General features: G+C 59.8%; 2 protein-coding genes across 2 annotated transcripts; one reads left to right on the top strand and one right to left on the bottom strand.

The window, feature by feature from the left end:
* Positions 1–6,396: 6,396 nt before the first annotated feature.
* GPRIN1 (G protein regulated inducer of neurite outgrowth 1) lies at positions 6,397–10,944 on the top strand. The gene is made up of 3 exons (XM_030229446.2): positions 6,397–6,486; positions 7,431–7,524; positions 7,727–10,944. The coding sequence occupies exon 3, from the start codon at positions 7,767–7,769 to the stop codon at positions 9,156–9,158; it is 1,392 nt and encodes a 463-aa protein (XP_030085306.1). The 5' UTR covers positions 6,397–6,486; positions 7,431–7,524; positions 7,727–7,766; the 3' UTR covers positions 9,159–10,944.
* Positions 10,945–11,235: 291 nt separating this feature from the next.
* Positions 11,236–21,441, bottom strand: CDHR2 (cadherin related family member 2). Its single transcript, XM_009091674.4, has 34 exons — positions 21,357–21,441; positions 21,212–21,236; positions 20,857–20,928; positions 20,425–20,483; positions 20,003–20,068; positions 19,785–19,924; positions 19,503–19,556; positions 19,201–19,290; positions 18,527–18,616; positions 18,121–18,243; positions 17,895–18,038; positions 17,677–17,752; positions 17,390–17,496; positions 17,080–17,310; positions 16,837–16,992; positions 16,448–16,615; positions 16,135–16,196; positions 15,815–16,055; positions 15,479–15,715; positions 15,131–15,200; positions 14,429–15,043; positions 14,124–14,195; positions 13,801–13,850; positions 13,535–13,686; positions 13,242–13,344; positions 13,074–13,162; positions 12,801–12,875; positions 12,609–12,686; positions 12,469–12,529; positions 12,237–12,361; positions 11,963–12,076; positions 11,775–11,852; positions 11,611–11,671; positions 11,236–11,403 (listed from the first exon to the last, which is right to left on the bottom strand). The coding sequence occupies exons 1-34, from the start codon at positions 21,439–21,441 to the stop codon at positions 11,284–11,286; spliced, it is 4,089 nt and encodes a 1,362-aa protein (XP_009089922.3). The 3' UTR covers positions 11,236–11,283.
* Between the last annotated feature and the right edge of the window lie 628 nt (positions 21,442–22,069).

Raw genomic sequence — 22,069 nt, 5'->3', positions numbered from 1 at the left:
ACCTTCTCCATGGGGATTTCAGAGACAGGCACTGACCACCACCCCTTAAAGAAAAGCGACTGGGATGACTGGGCTCAACTCAGCTGCTCATAGTCTTATAGTGCCTTGGTGCTGATCCTTCTGGAATTGTAAATGGCTCTGTCTCTGTGTCCCCCACACAGATACAGCAGGCATCAGACCTGTGCAGGTGTTCAGCCCATTTTGCCAAAGCTCTCCAGTGACATGGAGCAGAGATGTGGGGTGTGGGGAGAGGGAAGCTGTGGGGGCAAACATTTAACCTGGCCCTCTGTGCTGGTAACAGTTCCCTCTCAGGAGCTTTTGCTGAAAAGCACAATTCTTGGTGAATGTTTTGGCTGGATAGAGACTAGGACCTGGCAGGACAGAGATCTCCTTTGCTGGTGGGAGGGTAGTGAGAAGCAGAGTCTGCTCACCTTCCAGCTCATCCTGTCTTTATCACCTCCAGAGCTCCTGGACGTGATGTTCCAAGCACAGCATGCTGTTCAGTTCCTAGGAGCCAATCCTGATAGAAAACAGATCCAGTGAGAAACAGTCCCTTGGTGGGCACCACACAGCATCCAGGCATAATCTGAGCAATCCTGCACCTCACACTCCCGTGCAATTGGCTGCCACAGCACCAGCACAGAGCAGGGCCATGGGAGAGATCAACTTTCCTTACTGGGATGAGGATTTTCCACTGTTTGCCCCGAAGCCCTAACCCACTTGGTACAGCTCCTAAAAGCAAAACTGACACTGCAAAACGAGTCCCAAAACTCAGCAGAACTATCCACAGAGTAGTCAAGGTTTCCAGCTGTCTCATTCTCTGCTGTATCAGCTGTATCAGCAAAGCAGAAGGATGTGTGGAGAGAAAAAGGATTGGCATAGACAGGGCTGTTCCTGAGGGTACTGCCGGCAGCAGCTTAGGGTGCAGCCTTGGTTCAAAGCCTCTTCCACGGGGGAGGGAACTGCTGTGAGGAGAGAGGGCTTGGAGGGATACACAGAGTGCCAGCAGCACTTTAGCTGTGTGTTTTCCAGCTTATTCCTCCCTGTCAATGGCCTCGGGAATGGCAGCTGCAGGCGCTGGATCAGGGCAGCAGCGCCTGGCCAAGAGCAGGAGCTGCTGGAGTTACAGCAGGGGGAAGCACCTCACCGCAGTTGTGAGCTCGACCTGTCTGCAGGGAAGAGAGGGAAGGTCCTTCCTGGGAGGGGAGGAGAAAATGCAGTGCTGGTACTCTCAGGGTCCCACCGAGCTCTCAGGCTCCAAACTGGTGCTATCAGAGTTTACCCAGTGCCCCACTGAGCGGGTGTAGGTGTTTGCTATCCATCTCCCACTCCCCAAATACTGACATCAGGGGCCAGCACACCAATCCCAGGCCCTGTGGAGGAAAAATCAGTCACATCTTGTCTTGCAACTCATTTGCTGAGCTCCATCCAAAGCATATCTAGAACTGGGTGATTTCCACGGGCTGTTCATGGTCTCTGACACACCAAGGAGTCCCCTGACCAAAGTGTGATGTTGCCCATATCCCAGGGCCAACCCAGATTTCCTCAGGTGTGAATGGCTTTGGCTTTCACAGGGTCTTTGCCTTGTGATCACTACTCACTGAACTATCTCCCACATGTTGAGGCAGGAGAAACCTTCACTCCTCCCTGAGTCTGAGCAGGCCAGTGGGAGTACAGGATAATGTCCAAGCGAGGCCCTGCCCAGGAGAAGGACAAGCCTGAGGGTCCCTCTACTCCAGATTCTCAGTGCAGGCAAAGTAAGGTGTGACGGGATGGTGAAGCCCTGGGACAGTGACAGGCAGTGATGGTGGCAGCCTCTGAATCTGCCTGGCCAGGCAGCTGCTGCCTGCTCCCCTGGCTGCCAGCACACATGGCCTACAGAGCTGGAACAAACCTACCACCTACAAATTCCTTCTTGGCCTTTTCTACAGTAAAAGGCCTTGTCATTTTCTGTTCCTGTGCAAGAACAACAAAACACAGTTGTTACTAGAGGCCCCAGGAAAAACCACACAGCCTCAGTACAGCATCCAGCAGCTGTCCTGCCCTGCCTGCTGGCTCCAGGGAGTTTAGTCACAGCAGCTGGGGACTCAGGAATGGAAAAAAGAGATGTGTGGACTCCTGCTCCCTTTGCTCACTGCCCTTCTAAGCCCTTGCTGATTTGCCCCTTCCCCCAGCACAGCAGGCAGTGGTGGGAGCATCCCCACTCCAGGCTCCCTCAGCGTGTCTCCGGCCAGATGCACCAACCCATAAACCAGAGTTCACCCCCCTCTGCCTCCCCAAGCTGCTTTTCACAGTGCTGGGTGAGTGTTACTCACTACAAACATCTCCCCCCACTCGTCACAGCACATCGGCACCGGGAGGGAGGGCTGTGCAAATGGAGCGTGAGTTATGGGCTGTCGGCAGGGAAACGAGGAGTGAACTCACCCAGCATTTCCTTGGATTCATCCTCACACCCACCATGGCAACACAAAAAGGAACATCTGGAAAAGGCTGGGTAAGGCAGACAGATGTTCTCTGCCAGCTCACCTGCTCCCCAGGGGGAGGAAGTGACTCTGGCAATCGTGACCGTGTTGGTGAATCCAGGCAAGGGGCCACAGCTTCCCCGTGCCACACATGGCCCCCTGGTAATGCCATGAAGCCTCTGCAGAGCAGAGCTGAAGGCAAGATGGGATATGGACCTTGAGCCTGCCACAAATGCCACCAGCCAGAGCTGAATCTATGACAACCCAGGCACAGAGATTGCATCTGAGGAGCACAATGCTTGACACTTCCTGATCAACACCAACATTCCAGGCTGCCCGTGGTGTATTTTGCAACAAGACATGCCCTCACTCATCTGTGCTCAGGGGGGGCATCTTGCACTTCCAAAGCCCTGCTGTTTTTCACAGCACCTAATGAGCTTTTCTGACTCGTGGCCCCATCCCATGCCCAAGTCACCATGTGCTTTATGTTCCCTTTGTACTGACCCACTACAGTGCATTTGTGTGCTGTTAATGCAGCCAGGGCTTTCACTTCATGGGCATGGATTGAGCTGCTGAAACGAACCCCTGGGAAAGGAGAGAGGAGAAGTGAAGAGTCCCTGCCTGTCTGCCACAAAGGCACAGAGGCACTGTAGGAAAGGCTTTCGTTCTTCTGGAACAGCAGCATCTGGTTGTATTAGATGAGTGTATTGATGATCAGAGGGCAGGAGCATTCAGCCGTGGAGATAGGATGGGTGAGCTGGGGCTGTTCAGCCTGGAGAAGGCTCTGAGGAGACCTCAGAGCTCCTTCAGTACCTAAGGAGAGCTGGAGAGGGACTTTTTCCAAGGGTATGGAGTGATAGGACAATGGGGAATGTCTTTAAGCTGACAGAGGATAGATTTAGGTTAAATATTAGAAAGAAATCCTTCCCTGTGAGGTGGTGAGGCCCTGGCACAGGTTGCCCAGAGAAGCTGGGACTGCCCCATCCCTCAAAGCGTTCAAGGTCAGGTTGGATGGGATTCTGAGCAACCTGATCTAGTGGAAGGTGTCCCTGTTCATGGCAGGGATGTTGAAACTCGATAATTTTTAAAATCCTTTCCAACCCAAACCATTCATTGCTTATATGATTCTCTATGTTAGTTCTTTTCCAGAGCTCTCCCTCATCCTGCGCTAAGAGATCAAATGTGTGGCTGGGTTGTTCCCCAGTGTCACCACCCAGCTCTGGCTGATTGATGCTGTGCTTGGGTCCCTCTCAGTGGCACAGAGCAGCTGGCAGAGCTGGGTGTCTCTGCTTCCCCTGTCCCTCTCTCTGCCCCCAGCTGGCCCTGGGGCCATATCCCTGTCTGTACCCGGCAATATCCTGAATGATGTTCTCAGGCACCAGGCTGCAGTGTCCTGGATGCAGTGTTCGCCCATCCCACGGGGCTGTGGCAGGGGCTGTGTTTTGGGGCACCTGGGACATGAGGTGGTGGCAGGGATCAGATATCCCCCCCAATATATCCACACCAAGGCAGCTGGGAAAACAACGCTGTTTTTAGGGGGCTTGGTGCTTTTGGGTAACATGGTCTCTGGGTAACATCCTTGTCACCCCAAGGCACTCACAGCTCTGGGCATGCTGAGGGTCCTCCTGCTGGTGACACGACTTGGGGGACAACACAGGACCCATGGCTGTGGCTGGAGATGGGATCCTGGTGCCCCTGGGCATCCACTGCCACTGCCATCTGCGAACACCCCACCACCTCCTCACCCGACATCTCTGCTAGCCGATACCGTGGGCAGCCGTGCGTGAAGGTGCCGTGGCCGTGAGAGGCCATGGGAGCCCCCCTCTCCTCCCGCGGGGCAGTGCCGCAGGAGTCACATTCCCACCCAGAGCGTGCCAGCTGTGTCCCACCGCTCCCGGGCACAGCCGGGCACCGGGGAGCCGGAGCCCGGGGAGCCAGGCTGGGGCTGAGCCGAGTGCGGGGCGCGTGTGCTGCCGCTCCGGCGTGTGCGGGCGCCGGCGGCTGCGGGGGAGCCCGGTGTGCGTTCACGTGGCGCTGCCCGTGCGGCGTGGGAGGTGGGCCACGGCGCCCAGGGAGGGGGTGCCGTGCTACCTGCGCCAGCACCCCCTCCGCCGAGGGAGAAGGCGCTTTTCAGGCAGCTGCCTGGCTCCTCCCGAGCCGGCAGCGCGGGAGTGCGTTGCCAAGGCAATGGGGACCATCTTACTCATCCTCCTCGCTATTGTTCTCCTGCCAGCCCTGAGGTGCCCGGGCGGGGAGAGGAGGAGGAGAAGGCAGCCAGCCTGGGATGAAGGCTGCCTGCAGGGAGGGAAAGATGCTCCCCATGGTCCTCCCTCTACCCCCCCCCGGCCCCCCAACCCCCAGCCAGCTCTGGTGGGACAGGGGCACTCTGGTGGCAAGATGCCGATGGGGATGGGGAGAGACGCTGCTGGCGGAGCTTAGAGAGGCAGGTGGAAGCAAATGGCAGCAGGATGTGACCCCGCAGCCTCCTGCCTGCAGTAAAGTCCCAGCCAGAGGCCAGGGGGTGTTTGTCCCCTCCTCTGCCAGGACTTGCCCCAGTCCATGGTGTCCCTTGGACCCGAAATGGATGTGACAGGGTCTGGGTCTGATTCCATACAGGGCACCATAGGACAGAACCCCACACCTGTGCCTCACAGTGAGTTAGTTCCCCCAGCGCTGCAGGCATGCAGCTGGGTCCAGGCAATGCTGCAGGACTGGGATCAGCAGGCAGGACCAAGTGTGGGGACCAACACCTTGAGGAGGTGACGCGTTAATGGGTGCAGGGATACACCCCCCACTCCAGCCTCTCCAGCCATCTACTGGAGTGCCCGTTGGTGACATTGCAGTGCCTCGCTCTGCCCCAGAGAGGGAGGGGGGCAAGGATTTTTATTTAATTTCCATATCCTGCCTCCCTATTTTTAGCCTTCAGGGTTTTGTTCCAGGCTGGCTGTTTACTGAAAGAAGCATTTCCAACCTCCCTTGTCTCCAAGCAACCAGGTGTGCCAGCTCCCATGGAACCAGGCTTACCCTATAGATCTATAGGGCTGGGGGACCGGTGCTAACGTTATCTCCAAGATGGGGAAACCTGCCTAACCTTAGCACCCACTCCTCCGGACCCTATAGATCTGTAGCTCCTGTCTCTGTGCTGACATCTCTGGGTAGGGGAGGGGAGCCTGGTCCCATAGGGTGCTGAGGGGCCGTGGGAAGTTTGGGGGTCATGCTGGAGGTTTTAGGGGGGGATACAGGGATGCAGGTGAGGCGAGCAGGCCGCCTTCCCCCCCGCAGCGCGAGCGGGAGTGCGTGGGAAGGAGTTAGACAAAGCCTGAGCCCGGGAGCAGAGGCAAGCGCTGCCGGGAGCTAGACGGGGCCGTTCTTCCCTCCCCGTCCTCCCCCACCCTCGGGCGAGGGGTACTCGGGAGCCCATCTCCATCCCGCCACGCTGGCACGCTGTCCCGGTCCCTCGGGCTGACTGGGACGCAGCCCCGTCCCCGGTAATGCCCGGGAGGGAAGCTGCCGTCTCCATCAGCAGGTAGGAGGGGGACTGGGCTCTGTGTGGCTGTCACCCCCACCCACGGGACCTACGCTAAGGTTTGGGATCCCCTGACTCTGCCGGTGCCGGTTGTGTGTCCTGCTGTGCCCGAGTGCAGCGGGGAGTGCCGGGATGCTCGTCCCTGGGGCACAGGGCGCGTTGATGCTTTGGGGGTACCGGGGGGAGCTGAGGGACCATGGGGGGCTCCCGGGGCGGGCCGTTGTGGTGACAGCGATGACACCGGGGGACATGCGGTGTGCCGGGAACCCCCCCCTCCCCGCGCGGAGCCGGCTCTCCCTCGCCTCCCCACTGCTGCTGGGGGTGCCGGGGCGGGCGGCAGCCGGGGGGAGCGGCCCGGGGCACGGTACCGCCCCCGCCGCCACCGCCCTACGCATGCTCGCCGCCGCTGCCGCCGCCGCGCCGAGCCGAGCCGAGCCGAGCGGGACGGGGCCGGACGGGACGGGACAGGACGGGACCGGGCGGGAGGATCCGCCGCAGGTACCGGCGGCCCTGGGGCGCACGTGGCGGGACCGAGCCGGGCGTTGCCGTCGCCCGCCCCGTACCAGCACCCCCGGGGGGGGGGGGCGGTGTTTGGGGGTGGTATGCAGCCCCGGGACGGGCGGCGAGGGGCGGGTCGGCCACCCCCGGCCGGGGCTGCCACGGGGCCGGCTTTGTCCGGGGCTCGGCCGGGGAAGAGGGGCAGGGGCGTGCACACGCGTGTCCGTGCGTGCGGGTGTGCCCGTGGCCATGTGCTGGCGTTTGCGTGCCCGTGCGTGTGCACACGAGTGTGCAAGGGCTCGCAGCTCCTTCGCGGAGCATCGGTACCGGGCACGGTACTGATCCCGCGGGATCGGGATGCTGTCGGGGCAGGTCGGGGTGCTGGGCGGCGCGGCCCTCCGGGGATCGGGGTGCTCCGTGGGAACCTACAGACGGGGCGAGGATCATCGCCTTCGGGCTCAGCCCTGCTGGCGGACGTCGGTGACTGCCTGGTCCCCGCTCCTGTCGTCTCCCTTTGGGGGAACTCGTTTGGCTCCAGCTGCGTACGCTCGGCTCTGCCTTTTTTGGACCCACGAGTGGCCGTGTCCGGAGGCATGGAGTGCCCCAGGCCTGCGGGATGCATGTGTTCCCAGCTCTTCAGGGACTCCCTGGCATTGCCACAGTCCCGGAATGTTTGGGGCTTCCTGCCGTGCTTCTGCCCTATGGGGCTGGGCAGGTTTTGGGGACAGCCAGGTGACACTGGACCCTGTTCCCCTCAGGTGGAGAGGGAAGGGCTTAGGCTGCCCTGTGCTCCTGCCCTTCTCTGCAGCCTCCCTTGGACCCCAGGCCCAGCTTGCTCTCCCCCTCACTGCGCCCAGCTTCCCACTGACAGGAGGGGGCTGCTGAGCCCCCCAGTTCTCAGCCTGGTGCCCAGGACCATTCTCCAGCTAACACTCTCTCTGCAGAGGTGCCTGCACCGTGTCTCCTGCTCCACCAGCCCCAGCAGCGCCTGGATCCCGCTCCCGGTCCTGCTGTGCCGGGAGAAGGCTGACTTTTACGGTAGGCAGCCGACACTGCTCCTCCCTCCCCATGTGCCTGGGCACCGTGTGCCACCACACAGGCTGTGCCAGGGACAGCGAGTGCTCCAGGTGGCCACCCAACCCGTTGTCAGGGGTGGCACAGAGAAAAACAGTCAGCAGCTGAGGTCTAATGGGGGTTTGTGTGCTGCTCGCTCCTCACTGCCCCATCCTCTCTCTTGCAGACCCGTGGCGGGAGTAGCATGGGAGAAGCCTTCCCTGGGCATGGGCAGCGCTAAGGAGCCCGAGGGGCTGCAGGTGCTGAGCTGCCAGGCTGGGGCTGAGGACGCCTGCGAGCCCAGTGCCAGCTCCCCTGGCTGCCCCGTGGCAGGCGAGTGCCTGCCCGGCTCTGGCTGTGCTGCGGGAGCTCGTGCCATGAGGAACTGCTGTGTGGCTGAGGCAGAGTCTCAGGGCACCAAGGCCAACTCAGTGGCAGAGAAGAAGGTGCCATCACCAGCAGGACCAGCTCCTGGCACACTTCTCCAGGATACCAGCACAGAGCAGAGTGTGGCAGTAGCAAAAGGGAGCTGCGGAGGACCAAGTGGTGCTGCCTCTGCCTGTGGTCCAACAGGGATGGGGGTCCCCAACACCCAGAAGGAGGATGCAGCAGCCCCCACTTCCCCTGTTTCTGATCCCTGCCTCCAGGCAACCAGCAAGGACATGGGGAACACGCCAGCTCTTGCCAAACATGTGGCATTCATGGAGTCCTCTGGAAGCACTGGGACAGCTGAGCTTCCAAGCCAGGAGCAACCCCAGGACAGCAAAGGGAGATCCCTGGGTGCTGCTCCCCAGATAAAGAGCAGTGAGGCTCCCAAGCACCCCCAGGGATGCAAAGCAGACTCCCCCAACACCAGCACTGTGGGGATTGGGGGTCGAAGTGAGGCAGGACCAAGCTCCACTGCTCTGGGCCAGGGCAAAGCTGAGGGGACCTCAGTCCAGGATGTGGGTGCTGGGAGCAGCCAGCAGCCCCAAACAGCCAAGCAGCTCTGTGAATCCTACTCCTTTGAAGTGACCCCACCCCAGGACACTGGGACACAAGACATGGGGACGCAAGTGGACAACCGTGCGTCCTTGGTGTCGGTGGCCTTAAGCCCCATGAGCCCCCCATGTGGGGCTGCCGCCTTCACCTTCCCCAAGAGAGAGGCAGCCTCTGCAGCCCCACGCCTTGAGCCCTGCAAGAAGGATGCGGAGATGCAGGTGTCCATGCCTGTGGAGACCCGCTCAGTGGCCACGGGGCCGATGACGCCGGTGGCCAAATCCCCGCAGACCTCGTACCCTGAGGTGCAGGTGAAGGGGACGGTGCCGGAGGTGGTGGAGGAGGAGCCTCCGGAGCCCATCCGGGAGGTGAGCTGGGATGAGAAGGGGATGACGTGGGAGGTGTATGGGGCCTCCATGGAGGTGGAGGTCCTGGGCATGGCCATCCAAAAGCACCTGGAGAAGCAGATTGAGGAACACGGGCGGCAGGGGGTGGTGACCCCGCAAGCCACCCGCACCGGCTCCGTTAAGGGCGGGCCCCGCAAGGGCGAGGCCAAGAGGCAGCCCAGTGTCTTTCGGGCTCTGCTGCAGAACGTCCGGCGGCCCCGGTGCTGCTCCCGTGCTGGCCCTGCCATGGAGTGAGCTGCTGCCTATGCTGGCAGGGTGGGGGTGCCTCGGGGCTTCTCTGCAGAAAGTGGGGATGAGTCCCTGCCCTGGCGTCCCGAGACACCCGGTGCCAGTGTGCAGGGCTGTGGTGGTGATGGAGCAGTGCACACTGGGACAAGGTATCTCCTTTGCTGGGGTCCTCCCTGTCAGCCTGGGGTTCCCCCATGAGTGTAGCCCCATGGAGGTGCCCTGGGACATGAGACTGGTGCCCTGTCTTTGTGCTTGGTGGCTTTTTTCAGCACGAGGAAGCACGTGGCTCCTTCCAGATGGAGGCAGCTGCTCCTGTGTGTCTCTTGCCCGTGGCACGGGTCTGAAGATGGCTCAGGGTGCATGCTGCTGGCTGCCCTGAACTCTGGCACCCTGAGCAGCAGCATCACTTCCCATGCTGGCGAGACACTGGTGCGTCACCCTGCCATTGCTTTGCCTGTCCAGGGCTTGGCCGCACTCCAACAAGCCCGTGGCTGTGCATGAGTGGGTCCCCACAGCCACTCATGGCAAACACCAATCCCCCAACTTCCCTGTTCTCTCTGCTCCACTGCCATGTTGTGGGTGCCCTGGAGCTGGAGGATGTGGCCACACAGAGCACCAGGACAGATCTCAAATGAGAGAGACGGGGCCAGCCATGCGTGTGATGGAGAGCTGCTCATCCCTGTCACCATGGCTGGAGGTGCTTGGGGAGTCTGTCCCCATGGCCCCCAGCTCCACCTGCCTGGAAGCAGCACATCCTTGCCACGGCTGGTGGTGGACATGAGGCCTGCCCTGCTTCCAGGCCTGTCCAGCTGGCCCAGTGGTGCTGGAAAGGCCCCATGTGCTGGGGACACAGGCACGTGTCCCGCTGGGTTCGCTGGCTTCTCCTCTCCGATGGCAGCTGGGGACACGACGACTGCAAAACGCTGCCACTTTTTACAGCTGGGGTTTTACAGGGTGGGGGGGAGGGGAGCTTTTCTTGAACTGTGTTTGCATTTTTGGAGCTTTTTAAGAGACACTTTCAGCCATGAGCGTCCTGCCTGGAGCCACCTCCCCCGCGGTGGCCTGTGGGGCTGAGACCATCTTTTCAAACACTTTTCCTACGTTGCCTGTGCTCTGCTAGGCTGAAGAGCATTGGAGTGAAGGGTCAGTCTGCAGGGGGGTGAATATCCCTGTGGTCAGGCTAACATCCCTGTGGCTGGCAGCACCTCAATGTCCTGCCAAGATGTGGATCTTGGCCCCCCCAGCCTGGCCCCATACAGAGGACCAGCCCCACAGTGCCACAGCAAGGGGGGCCCAGGCCATGTCCAGCATCTGATGGGCAGGAGGCTCCAGACAAGGGGTGCTTGGAGAGCTGCACCATCCCCTCTGGGCAGAAGTGCAGGAGGGCTCAAGGTGCCAGAGTCACCTCTGCAGCTGTTTTCCCTTGTTAAGGTAAACTCTTGCCCACCTAAACCCACACTGTACATCCTGGGCTTGTTTTGTCCCTGTGGGGCTGCAAAGGGCTTGCTGAAGTACCAGCTGGCAGCCAGGGCTGTGGCAAGTGCCCACTCAGTGCCGTGGAACTCGCTGGGACCTGGCTCTGCTCAGTGCCTTGGGCTGTGGGACCGGTGCCGCGGCCATGCCAGGGAGACCAGGAGCCCTGGAACATCCCCTTGCCACCCTGCCCCAAGCTGTGCTCACCTCCAGCCCTGCACTGCCAAGCTGTGGCACACCAGCACTGCAGCTTCATCACCTATTTTCTTTCTCCTCTTCATTTCTTTTGGGGGGGGGGCGGGGGGAGGAAGGGCGGGAGGATCAGTCTGTCATTGTGGATGTTGGGTAATAAAACCTTGCACAAACCTCTTTGGGGGCTGCCTGCACCTCCCTCCCCTGGGGCAGAGAGGGTCCTGGGGACAAGAAGCCCAGCTGAGCCCAACAGTGGCACCTCCCCTCTGGCACCAGCTGGCCCAAAACCAGTACTTCATTCTGGGAGAGATGACTCCAAGCTGACTGAGCCCCCCAGGCAGATGGGCTGATGACCACAGGACACTGTGACCCCCATGGAACAGTTTTATTGCTAGATACTGAACATATCAACACTGAAGCAGCTGCCCAAGTCCTGCTCTGGCCCTGCTGCACCCTGTGAGCCTGCTCACAAGTCCGTGGTGGTGAAGGTGGTGTTGAGGTATGCTGTTTTGGTGGGCTCCTTCAGGTTCAGGGCAGCCACCAGCACCTCCTTGTCAGTGGGGTCTGTTGGCCGCATTTTGACCTGCTGCGGGGGGAGAGTGTGGTCAGAAGGGATGGGGACAGAGATGTAGGGCAGGGACAGCCGTTCTTCCTTTCCCTTCTGTTGAGGGGTGCAGAGTAAAGGACACAAAGAGTCCATGAGGCTCTGGGGACCACAGCAGAGAGAAGAAGGTGCAGGGTGCTCTGTCAGGACTCCCAGCTGCCAAGCACTGGCAGCTCTTTGCACACTTACCTCGACCTCAAAGTTGTCGTCTGCTGGTGCATTTACTGTATTTTCATCCAGGGAATTCATGCTGTGGAGAATGGAGGGTGGGAGGTAAAAAAGGACTCAGGCACTGGAAAAGTGAGATATGAGGTGACAGCCTGTGGCCTTTGGAACCTGTCCACAGAGCTCACCTGGTCACAGAGATGGAGTCCTCGTGGAAACCCAGGTCGTGGGAGGGATCCAGCGGGCGGTTCAGCATGGGGTTGGCCCTGGTCAGGGTTGGATGGCAGGTAAGTGCTGCCCCTTGGGGCATTGCAGCCCCTGGATGTGGGGACAAGCCTGATCTTTTCCCACCTGCTGCAGGGAGCCCCTCACTCACCCCTCAGCGTTGTACTGGTTGGTCCCGGGGATGCCAGCTCCCTGCTGTGCTGTTGCAGGGTTGAATGTTGTGGCCACCTTCAGAGCCTTCATGGCATTCAGCTTCCTCTTGTAGCTGCAAAGCCCAGGGATGGGGGGGATGAGAGGGGCAGGGAGGAGCTGGGCTGTGGGATGGGGTGGGCAGAAGCGGGTTGGAGGATGGGGATGGGTCTGGGGGTGCTGGTGAGGAAGGGGGTGGTGGGGGGTGGTAGGAGGGGGTGCAGGCAGTGAAGTACCTCCTGGTGGTGAGTACCAAAACCAGGGTCATGATGAGTATGAAGATGAGCAGGAATGCTGCCAATCCTGCGATAATGCCAATCAGCTCCGCCTCCCTGGTGGGCTTTGTCACCTCCCCGGGGCCCTGGCACAGAGCAGGGGTGAGGACACAGTTCCAGCCAGGGGAACCCCCCAGCGAGCCCCAAAGGGGTTGCTGCCCTCTCCCCCTGCCCCTTTCCTGGCCCCACTCACAATGACAGCCAGGCCCAGTTTCACCAGCTCAGCCAAGCCCACTGGATCGGACTGTATGAGTCTGCCAAGGGAAGCAGAGGTGTGAGCAGCTGGGCTGGTTCCAGCACGTGGCAGTGCTCATGCACAACCCCAGCACTCACATGCTCAGGTCATTGACATCCAGGGCTGTGCCATTGCTGTACACGAAGTAGGCCTCCATCACTGACTTGGCATCCACGCTGCAGAATCACAGAGATGGGGGGAGTGTGGTGTTGGGGAGCAGGGCATGGTGCCCTGCCCCAGGGTGACCCCCCTGATGCCACCACCATGTCCCCTTCCCCACCACCACTCACTGGGTGTCACGGGTGTCCTCCACGCTTCGGATGGCCACCACGTAGACTGCTGCCTTGGTCACTGTGGTCAGGGCCCTAGGAGCAAGAGAGGGTGGCAAGCTGGGCTGGACATCCTGTGGTTCTGGTCATGGGCACAGGAAGCAGACTGACCCCCTGAAGCCCCCTCCTCTGGTGAGGACCTGCCTGGCCCACCCTGTTCACAGTCCATGAAGCTGAGAGACACAGTTGGTGGGTCCATCCGTGCACCCCCAGCCCCAGCCCAGCACCCCTTACAATTTAATATTTTCGGAGTTACTCTGGACTTCTTCCACGGTTGTCACGAACAGGAGCCGAATGCGGTAGCTCTGATCCACTGTGAAGATCTGTGTGTGGGGACCAGGGGTGAGCAGAGCTGGGCTGGGAGGGTGGTGTCCTGGGACAGAGGTTGGGGGTGACACTCACACTCAGCACGGTCTGTGCTCTGTGCACCGGTTCCTCACCATCCTCAGCCTCCACCGTCACCTTGTACTGCCCCTTCAGAGATTCATCAAGGTTGCTGGCCACTCTGTGAGGACAGGGACACCAGTGATCCCACTGCACTGCACAGCATGTCCCCTGCCATCCCTCAAGCTCCATCCTACCTCCATGCCTAGGACTCCAGAAAGGCTTTGGCCCCTTTCCAGCCCATGCAGACCCTGCAGCAGGCAGGAGCTGAGCTGCATCCCTCCCACCCCAGCCCAGCCCCACAGCCTCACCGGATACTCCCGATGTAGGCGCCCTTGTCAGGTGTTGTGGAAATCCCAAAGAGGTTCTCGAAGGGCCGGCTGACCCCGCTGTCCTCCACAAGCACCACACTGACGATGGAGAAGGTGATGGTTCCTCCCAGCCCTGAGTCAGCATCTGTGGCCTGCAGGGATAGAGCATGGCAGGAGCATGGGTGGGAATGGCTCCTGCCTGCCCACAGTGGGGACAAGTGAACAAGGCTCCACGGACTGACAGATACAGGTAGGCAGCTTCTCACCTTCACAGTAGCCACTTGCAGGTCCACAGGAGAGATTTCAGGGACAACCACTGCCAGGAACAGACAGATGGATGGTGCAGTCATGCTGGTGAGCAGCCAGACTTGTTGCAGACCCCACGCCCACAGAGCCCCAGGGTTCCAAGCACCCACTACTGCCCTTGGCCCAACAGCCTTCATGGAAAGCACTGAGTAACCCCAGCCTGGCCCCTGCACTGCTCAGCCCTGCCCCATGCTTGGGGAAGATCCTCACTGCTGGTGAATGTGGCAGGGCATGTGTGGGTGCAGCAAGGAGCCCACGTGATGTGCCAACCCCAGCTGCTCACCAAAAGTCTCTGAGATGGCCTCGAAGACTGGTGCGTTGTCATTCACATCAGTAATAATGATCCTCAGGGTTTCTGCAAATGTCCCAAAAGCAGAGCTCTGATCACCAACACTGCAGTGCTGCAGCACCATCCTCTGCTTCCTGTGGTAGCTCTGTCCTCCCAAAAGGCTCAGGTCAAAAGAACTGGGGACAACCTCCCTCTATAGCCAAACCACCCAGCTCACAGCTTCTTGTGGGAGGTGGGAGAGGCAGTCCCAGCACCTGCCATGCCCCGTGGTGGGGAAGGAGGGGGCAGTGGGGCCGTACCATTCTGGCTGTAGCGGTTTCCTTTCTCCGTGTAGAGGTCCTCCGCCCTCAGCGTGAGCAGGACCCTGTCACACACCTCGTAGTCGATGTCTGAGCTGTTCACCAGCACTGAGCCATTGGGTGCCAGCACAAACCAGTCCCAGCACACATCCCCAGCACTGCTGTCCCCCTTGAAGCAGGCGACCGCCAGCTCCTCGAAGACCAGCGAGTGGTTGGTGTCAGGGTCGAAGGCATTCAAAGTACAGATCAGGCCCTGCTGTGTCCCGTTCTCAGCCACCGACACATCCTGCAGAGAGCCTGGCAGGATGGTGGGGGACTCATCATTGACATCTAGGATGTGGACTGTCACTGAGACATTGGCCTTGTCCTCTGCGTTGTCTGCAGCTGTGTTCTCTGCCAGCACTGTCAGGGTGAAGAACTTCTGCTGCAGCGTGTCGTAGTCCAGGGGCATCTCAGAGTCTACGAACAGCTGCCCACTGTAGTTCCCTGGCCCCAGGCGGGTTGAGCGGATTAAGAAGTTGCTGGAGCCACTGCCTCTTTCAAGTCGGAATGAAATGCGGGAATTGATCTCCGTCCGGTCGGCATCTGTGGCATTCACATCACCCACAAAGGACCCTGCAGGTGGAGACAGACACTGAGTGGGCAGTGGGCACTGACTCAGGGCCATTGCGGGTCCCACAAACCTGGCCATGCAACTTCTACCTGGAGAGTCTTCAAAGACTGAGAACTCATAGGACTGGTTGAGGAACACGGGAATGTTGTCATTCAGGTCCTGCAGAAGACAAAGCCCATGGCTGTAGCCCTTCCAGGAAACAGGATTCCCCACAGCCAGCTGGGGACAGGAGTGTGGGTATCTGCCTGCCCACAGGCAGGAGCTACACAAGCCCTCTCCTGCCTCCCTGCATCAACTATTCACTTTGCCCCCACAGAAAGCCTGGAGACATGGCACCTCTGCCACAGCCAAGGATTACACAGCCCCACCCTGCCCATCCATCCCAGTTCCAAGCCCCAGCCTGCCCCAGCATGTCCCTGCTTGTGCCCAGGGCTCACCCCCACGGTGATGGTGACGTTCACCGTGGTGTTCAGTGGTGGCTCGCCGTGGTCATACACCATCACTGTCACCACCATCTGTCCATGCTCATCTTCCAAGGCTTCGCGGTCCAGTGGCTCCTTGCTGTGCATCTCACCTGTGTCTGCATTGATGGTAAAGTTGTTGCTGAACAGTCCTGGCAGGATCATGAAGCCCAATTTGCTGTTGAGGCTGTCAGGCATGTCATTGTCGATGGCCTGAAAAGGTCAGCATTTGGAACAGGCTGTCGGGCACCTTGGAGACAGCCCCTCCCCTCTGACAGCCCTGTCAACCCCCTCACCTCTGCTGGCCCATACCTGGATCCGTGTACTAACATTCTGCCCCTCTTCCACCGAGATGAAGTAGGAGCCAATGACGACAGGCACCATGTCATTGTCATCCAGCACGGTGATCTCCAGCACCGTGGTGCCCACCAGGCCGCCCCCATCCTTGGCCTGGAGGTTGGCGTAGTAGATGGAGCGAGTCTCCCGGTCCAGCAAGCTCCCGTTGTGCACCAGCAGTGCCCCGGTTGTGGCGTTCACCGTGAAGACATTACGGCTGTGGCATACACAGAGCCTTCAGTGGAGCCACTCTCCAGGATGATGCCCTGGGCGTGGCTGGCTGTGCCCTTACGTACATGTTCTCTGGGAGCAGCTGGTAGGTGATCTGGCCCAGGACACCACTGTCTGGATCATAGGCCTGAAAGACAGAAGGAACCATCTGGTCAATCTGTTTCAGCCCTCAGAGCAGTGATGAGTCTGGGGCAGTGGCTGGTGGCAGTGAGCACCCCAAAAATGTGGTGCTGATAGGCAAGGGGTCCCACCCTTGAGTACTTCCTGTGTGTATGAAGATATCAGTGCCCTCAGCACAATCTGTACTAGAAGTGCTAGGTGTGCCCAGTGCCCTTCTTGGGGATATTAGGTGTGCCCACTCCCTGCTCAGAGCCTGACCGTGATGTTTGGGGAGATGACGGTGCCATCGGGGCTGTTCTCCATCACAGACAGGTTGTAGGTGCTCTGGGGGAACTCGGGGATGTGGTCATTGCTGTCGATGAGGTCAATGGTCACGGTGGCTGTGGAGCAGCAGTCTGTAGGGTTCCCCGTGTCATTAGCAATGATCTGCAGGATTAAAAAGGGACTGTGTCTCACATGAGCCCCCAAAGAGAGAGACCTGTCACACTCCAGCCCAGCTTCCCTGCACCAAACAAACTGCCAGGGCAGAGCCCTGTTCTGCTTTACTCCTGAGCTCTGCAAGGGAAAAGCCATGTCCCCACTGTGCCCCAATGCAGGCAGGGAGCAGGAACTGCCTCCACAGAGCAGGCCAGCCCTACAAGTCCCACCTGCACCACCATGACATGGCTTATCTCGTAGTCCACCAAGGATGAGTTTTGCACCAGGATCTGGACTTCCCCTGCGCCTGCAATCGTTGTGGGGAACACAGTGAAGGCGTTGGCATTCGGACCCTGCAGGCTCAGCTCAAAGTTGCTGTTGATGCCCTGTCAGGGAGGGACAAGAGCCAGGGTGAGTGGTGCAGCAAGGACAGGCACCAGCACCACAACCCAGCAACATGGACAGGCTCCTACCTTATCTGGGTCGTAGGCAACGATGTTGAGGTTGGACACAGGCAGTCTGGTGGAGGAGTGCTCTATGATGTTGCCTGTGAAGTTGTTCTGAGCACTGGCGGAGAAGTTGCAGCTGGACAGGGAGCAGTTGTAGAACTGGGGCTTGTTGTCATTGACATCAGTCACCAGGATTGTCACCAGGGTGCTGGCCTGGGCCTTCTTGCCATAGATATCTGGGTGCTCTTCACGTGCCTGGGGAGGAGGAGAGAGTAGGTTGGAGGGGCCCAGGGAGAGGAAGAGGATGGGGTTCCCCTTGCTATCTCCTACGCACCGTGACGTTCAGCAGCACTTCATCACTTGGCAGCTGCTCACGGTCCAGGGGCTCACTCACAGTGATGGTGCCCGTTGTATTGTTGATAGCAAAAGGAACATTGGCATCTAGGACAAGGGGACAGCAGGAACCAGTGGTAGCCACTGGGAAAGACAGGCCTGGCCCTCTCTCTGCCAGCAGGTCAGAGGATCTGACCAGTTTCCAGGATACCCATTGCTGTCTGACCACCCCTCCTGCTCATCCCACTGTGTACTCCCCTGCCTGACCCATTCTGCCCCATCACTCACTGGTGATGATGTAGGCGATGTTATCATTCACCCCTGTGTCTTGGTCCATGGCGGTGACAGTCAGCACAATGGTGCCCTGTGGGGACATGGCCATCAGGGAAGGACCTGTGACATCTCCAGCTGCCCACAGGCCTGGTGGCCAAGACATTTCAGGGCATAAGAGCCCCCAGGGAGGGCCAGGGGCAGGGACATGACACTGGGGCAGGCAGGCTCCTGACCAGGTCACAGTTCTCAGGCACAGAGCCTGAGTAGGGCTCATTGAGGAACCGTGGGTCCAGGTTGGGCACGTCCGTAATGGTCAGGGACAGGTAAGTAGAGCTTTTCTGGATGATCCATTCATTGTACAGCCATCCTCCGCCATCCTGAGGAGCAGAGCAGAGCACCTGTCAGTCACAGAGCCCCCTTACTTGGCAGTCCTGCACCCCCAGCCTGGATGGTCCCCACCTGCGCGAGGATCTTGATCTGGTAGAAAGTGTTCTTGGCGTAGTCCAGGGAACCATTGAGAACCAGACTCCCATTGGTCAGGATGTAGAAGAGCTGGAGGTTGTTCACGTTGTCTGGGATCACCTGAGCAGGGGACATCAGCCTGTGTCACCAAGGCAGGGAGCAGAGGTGTCCCAGCAGAGATGGGGGCTCTGTCCCCATCCTTCTGCCAGGCTTGGCCCAAGGGGACCCCCAGCCACCTGGCTCATCCCTGGCCTGAAACTGAAAGCACCTTCCACTCACTGCCCAAAACCTCTCTGCACCTCCAGAGATTTGAGCCTGCCCGGGCCATATCACCCAGCACCTCAGCAGCACAGGGGAGGCCCAGGAGTGGGGTTTGACCCACTCCACAGTGCTCTGTGCTCACCTCCTGGATGCTGTAGCTGACTCTGGAGGCGTTCCCAGTGTCGCTGTCGTTGGCAAACACGGTGTAGATGATGCTGTGCACAGTTGTGTTCTGGGCACACAGGGGGTGGTGGTGACAGAGCAGAGGGTTGATGCTAGGCCTGGACCCTGCCAGCCCTGCCCTGGCATGTTCTGGCCCTGCAGGGCTGCAGGTACTGCCCAGTGCCATGGGACACTCAGGGATGAGCTTCTGCCCTTGCTCAGGCTGGGCAGAGGCTGGAACCACCCCCCCCCCCAGCCTCTTGGGAACAGAGGCTACACCTCAGCCCTGGAGCTGCTGGATGGGGGTCAGACCCAGCCCCACGCCCCATCTACACCTTGATCCAGTGTCACAGTGTCCTGGGCTGACAGGTAGCTTGGGCACACCCTGAGCTCATTGCAAGGGCAGAGTCCCAGTCGTCTCAGGGTGACGCAGAGGCTCCCATTGGGAATTGCCCTGGTCACAAAGTTCTCCCAGGTGCTGGCTGCACCATGGACAACTCCACGCCCAGGCACACTGTCACCACACACCCAGGTGTGTGGGCTCACACTGTTTCCAGCCCGTTGTTGTCCCACTGCTGGCACACCCATGCCGCAGGAGCCACCCAGCACCCCTGCCCTGCTGCCCATGGGGACTGGGAGGTCCCAGAAAGGTACCTCGGGGACGACAGCATTATATGGCAGGTGTTGGAACACGGGGGCGTTGTCATTGCGGTCCTCCACGATGATGGTGACTTTTCTGGAAACCTGCCAGGTGTCAGAGAGGGCACAAGGATGGGGGTGTGGGAGATGGTGGCCAGCAGATCTGGGTGCAGTTCTGGCACCCCATGCCCACCCTGGCTAGCCAGCCAGCATCACCCACCAGCTTCCAACTGCCTTCCCACTGAGCCTTGTCCATGGACCTGTCCATGGGGGCTCCCTTCCCCCTGCAGCCACCCAGCCCTTGCCCCAGCACTCACCTCATTATTCACACCATCCCACACTCTGGCAGTGATGGTGAGCCTGGCCTGGAGCTGAGGGGACACAAGGCAGGACTTGGTCAGGGCCAAGGTGAAGCTCAATCCTTGGATGGCTGAGCCCCAACCTCTGTGTAGGGCTGAGCCCCAACTTCTGTGAGGACAACTTTCCCTTCAGGGGCTGGGTTCTGGGGCCAGGAAATGACCCACAGGCTCTGCCCTCCATCCCCATACCCCCAGATTCCCACTCAGGCAGGGATATCTGGCCCCATCCTCTGCCCTCACCTCACGGTCCAGGGAGTTTCTCAGTGTCACTCTGCCTGATTGGGAGTCAACAGTGAAGTAGAAGGCGTCTGAACCTTCGATTTGGTAGGTGAGAGGGTCATTGTCTAGGTCATAAGCCTCCAGCTGGAAAGCAAACTGGCCTGGGGGCACAGGCAGTGTCAGAACCCCCCAGTCACTCCTCTGACCCCCCAGACCCTTCTTGAGACTGCCCTACTCACCCAGCTGCAGGTCCTCAGGCACGTAGAAGATGGTTGAGTTGATGATGGGGACTGTGTTTCCTGAAACTAGAGGGAAGAGGAGCTGAGCACCATCACTGTGCTGGGCAGACCCAGCTCTGGCAGCACCTCCTCAGCTCCAGCCCAGGCTCCCAGCTGTGGTTTGGCTCTCCATGGCAGGCAGGGGAGCCCCCAGCCCTTGTGCCCTTGTGCTCATCCCACACCTCCAGACTGTGCTTCTCTTCCAGCTGCAGCCCCCACGCTTTCCATGCTGTCCAGCCCTGCCCTGCCCTGGATCTCCAGTGGGCCAGGCAGCTGTTTTGGGGTTGCAGCTTGCCCCAGGGAATGGAGAAAGAGTATTGGGGGTTGAAATGAGCTCCAACAACTCCCACCTACCCATGCCAGATGCCAAGAGGAGTCCTTACCTGTTGCCAGGAGGAAGGGGAGCAGCACCAAGGAGTGCCATGCCATCCTGCCAGGATGCCTGTGGGCACACACCAGGGAACAAGCACCTGAGAGACTGCGGCCTGCCCCCCAAATCCCTCCTGGAGAGCAGCCACAGCAGCCACCAGGGCAGGAGAGGTGCTGGTGGGGACAGTCCCCTCTGCTGAGCTGGGCTGGTGAGCAAACACCAGGCGCCACACTGCACACCAGGTAGAGGAGACTGTCCTGGGCATGGCTGGAGGCTCCACTGCTTGTGCCCCACAGGGCCTATCCAAGCAATGCTTGGAGTCCAAGAGTAACCCATGGCATGACCATGGTGTCTCCCTCCTTGTGCCAGGGCCTGTGACACCCCCACCTCCCCCCCATGCAGCACGGTGCCCGTGGGGGCTGGGATAGGGGCTGACATCCCTTACCTGTGGCTGTGTCCCTGAGGATGCTGCCTCTGCTCTCTCCTCTTGACACCGCCAGACCTTTGCCTCCTGCAGTAAACATGTTCATCAATCATTAACTGCAATTAAGGGGTGAGAAATCCCTCTCCCGACTTCCGTATTCCTTGTTCTCATCCTGCAGCTCCCACCCAGCTCAGCTCCAGGATCACTCCCCAAAACCAAGTCCCCAGCTCTCCATGCTAGGTGCTGTCCCTTAGGATTCAGCCACCCCAACCTGCATCCATGGGACTCTGCAGAAGGGGTGTGGAGCCTGCAGGGAGGCAGAGGGATCCCAAACCAGCCCAGGAGACCAAGGGGGGGTTAGGGAAATGCCCTGCATCCCCTGGGCTGGGGACATTGGCGTCCTACCAGGACAGGGGGTGGGCAGCAGCCTTGTGGTGTGGCCACTGGGGTGGGTGCCTGGGGCCCTCTGCACCCCCTGCCACCCACTCCCCTCCCCAGGAGCTTGGCCCAGCCTCCCTGACCTACTTCAGACCCGCTAGGGACAAGGGTGGATTGTCCAGCTCTGCTCAGGCAGAAGAGGGCTGGGAGGTGGCGGTGGGGGGGCATGGCCAGCCTGTTGGACCCCTGCATCCGTGTCCCTATTCCCTGGGGAACACACAGGGCCTGGATACTGGAGAAACTCTGGAGTCTCTCCAGACACTCAGCCTGCTCTGAGGTTCCCATCTCACCCTACACCTGGGTCAGAGAACCCTAAGAGAAGGGGCTACAGGGGACAGAGTGTGACCACCTTTTAGCAAACCTCTCCTGAGCTGGTCCAGGACCACCCCAGCTCCTGCAAAGGCTGCTCCGGGACATCCTCACAGACACCCCATGAGCTGCCTGCGGTTATCCCTAGAATCCTCCAGGGCTGTCCTGGGGTGCCTTCCCGAGACTCCTGGGGCTGGTGCTGGACACTGTCCTGCAAACTGTCCCTTGCTGTCCTGGGACACTTCCACACCTCCCAGGGCTGTCCTGAGACATCCACAACTACCTGAAAGGAGGTTGTAGCCAGGTGGGAGTCGACCTCTTCCCCCTGGCAACCAGTGAAGGTTTAAGCTGGACATCATGAAGAATTTCTTCCCGGAAAGGTTTGCGAGGCATTGGAATGGGCTGCCCAGAGAGGTGGTGGAGTCACGGTGCCTGAAGATGTTTAAGGAAAGACTGGATGTGGCACTTAGTGCCACGGTCTAGTTGA

The sequence above is a fragment of the Serinus canaria genome, chromosome 13, assembly GCF_022539315.1.
Source record: "Serinus canaria isolate serCan28SL12 chromosome 13, serCan2020, whole genome shotgun sequence".
Classification (NCBI taxonomy): domain Eukaryota; kingdom Metazoa; phylum Chordata; class Aves; order Passeriformes; family Fringillidae; genus Serinus; species Serinus canaria.
This window is presented reverse-complemented; position numbering and strand designations above follow the sequence as displayed.

Bases quoted from the DNA above. Each gene is read 5' to 3' on its own strand.
- GPRIN1 (XM_030229446.2), top strand. From the start codon at position 7,767: ATGGGCAGCGCTAAGGAGCCCGAGGGGCTGCAGGTGCTGAGCTGCCAG.
- CDHR2 (XM_009091674.4), bottom strand. From the start codon at position 21,441: ATGCCCCCCCACCGCCACCTCCCAGCCCTCTTCTGCCTGAGCAGAGCT. The intron at 20,929-21,211 runs ATGCAGGGCATT...TGAACATGTTTA, and splicing joins CAATGTCCCCAGCCCAGGGG to CTGCAGGAGGCAAAGGTCTG. The intron at 17,753-17,894 runs GTCAGGAGCCTG...ATGTCCCCACAG, and splicing joins TGCCTGAGAACTGTGACCTG to GGCACCATTGTGCTGACTGT.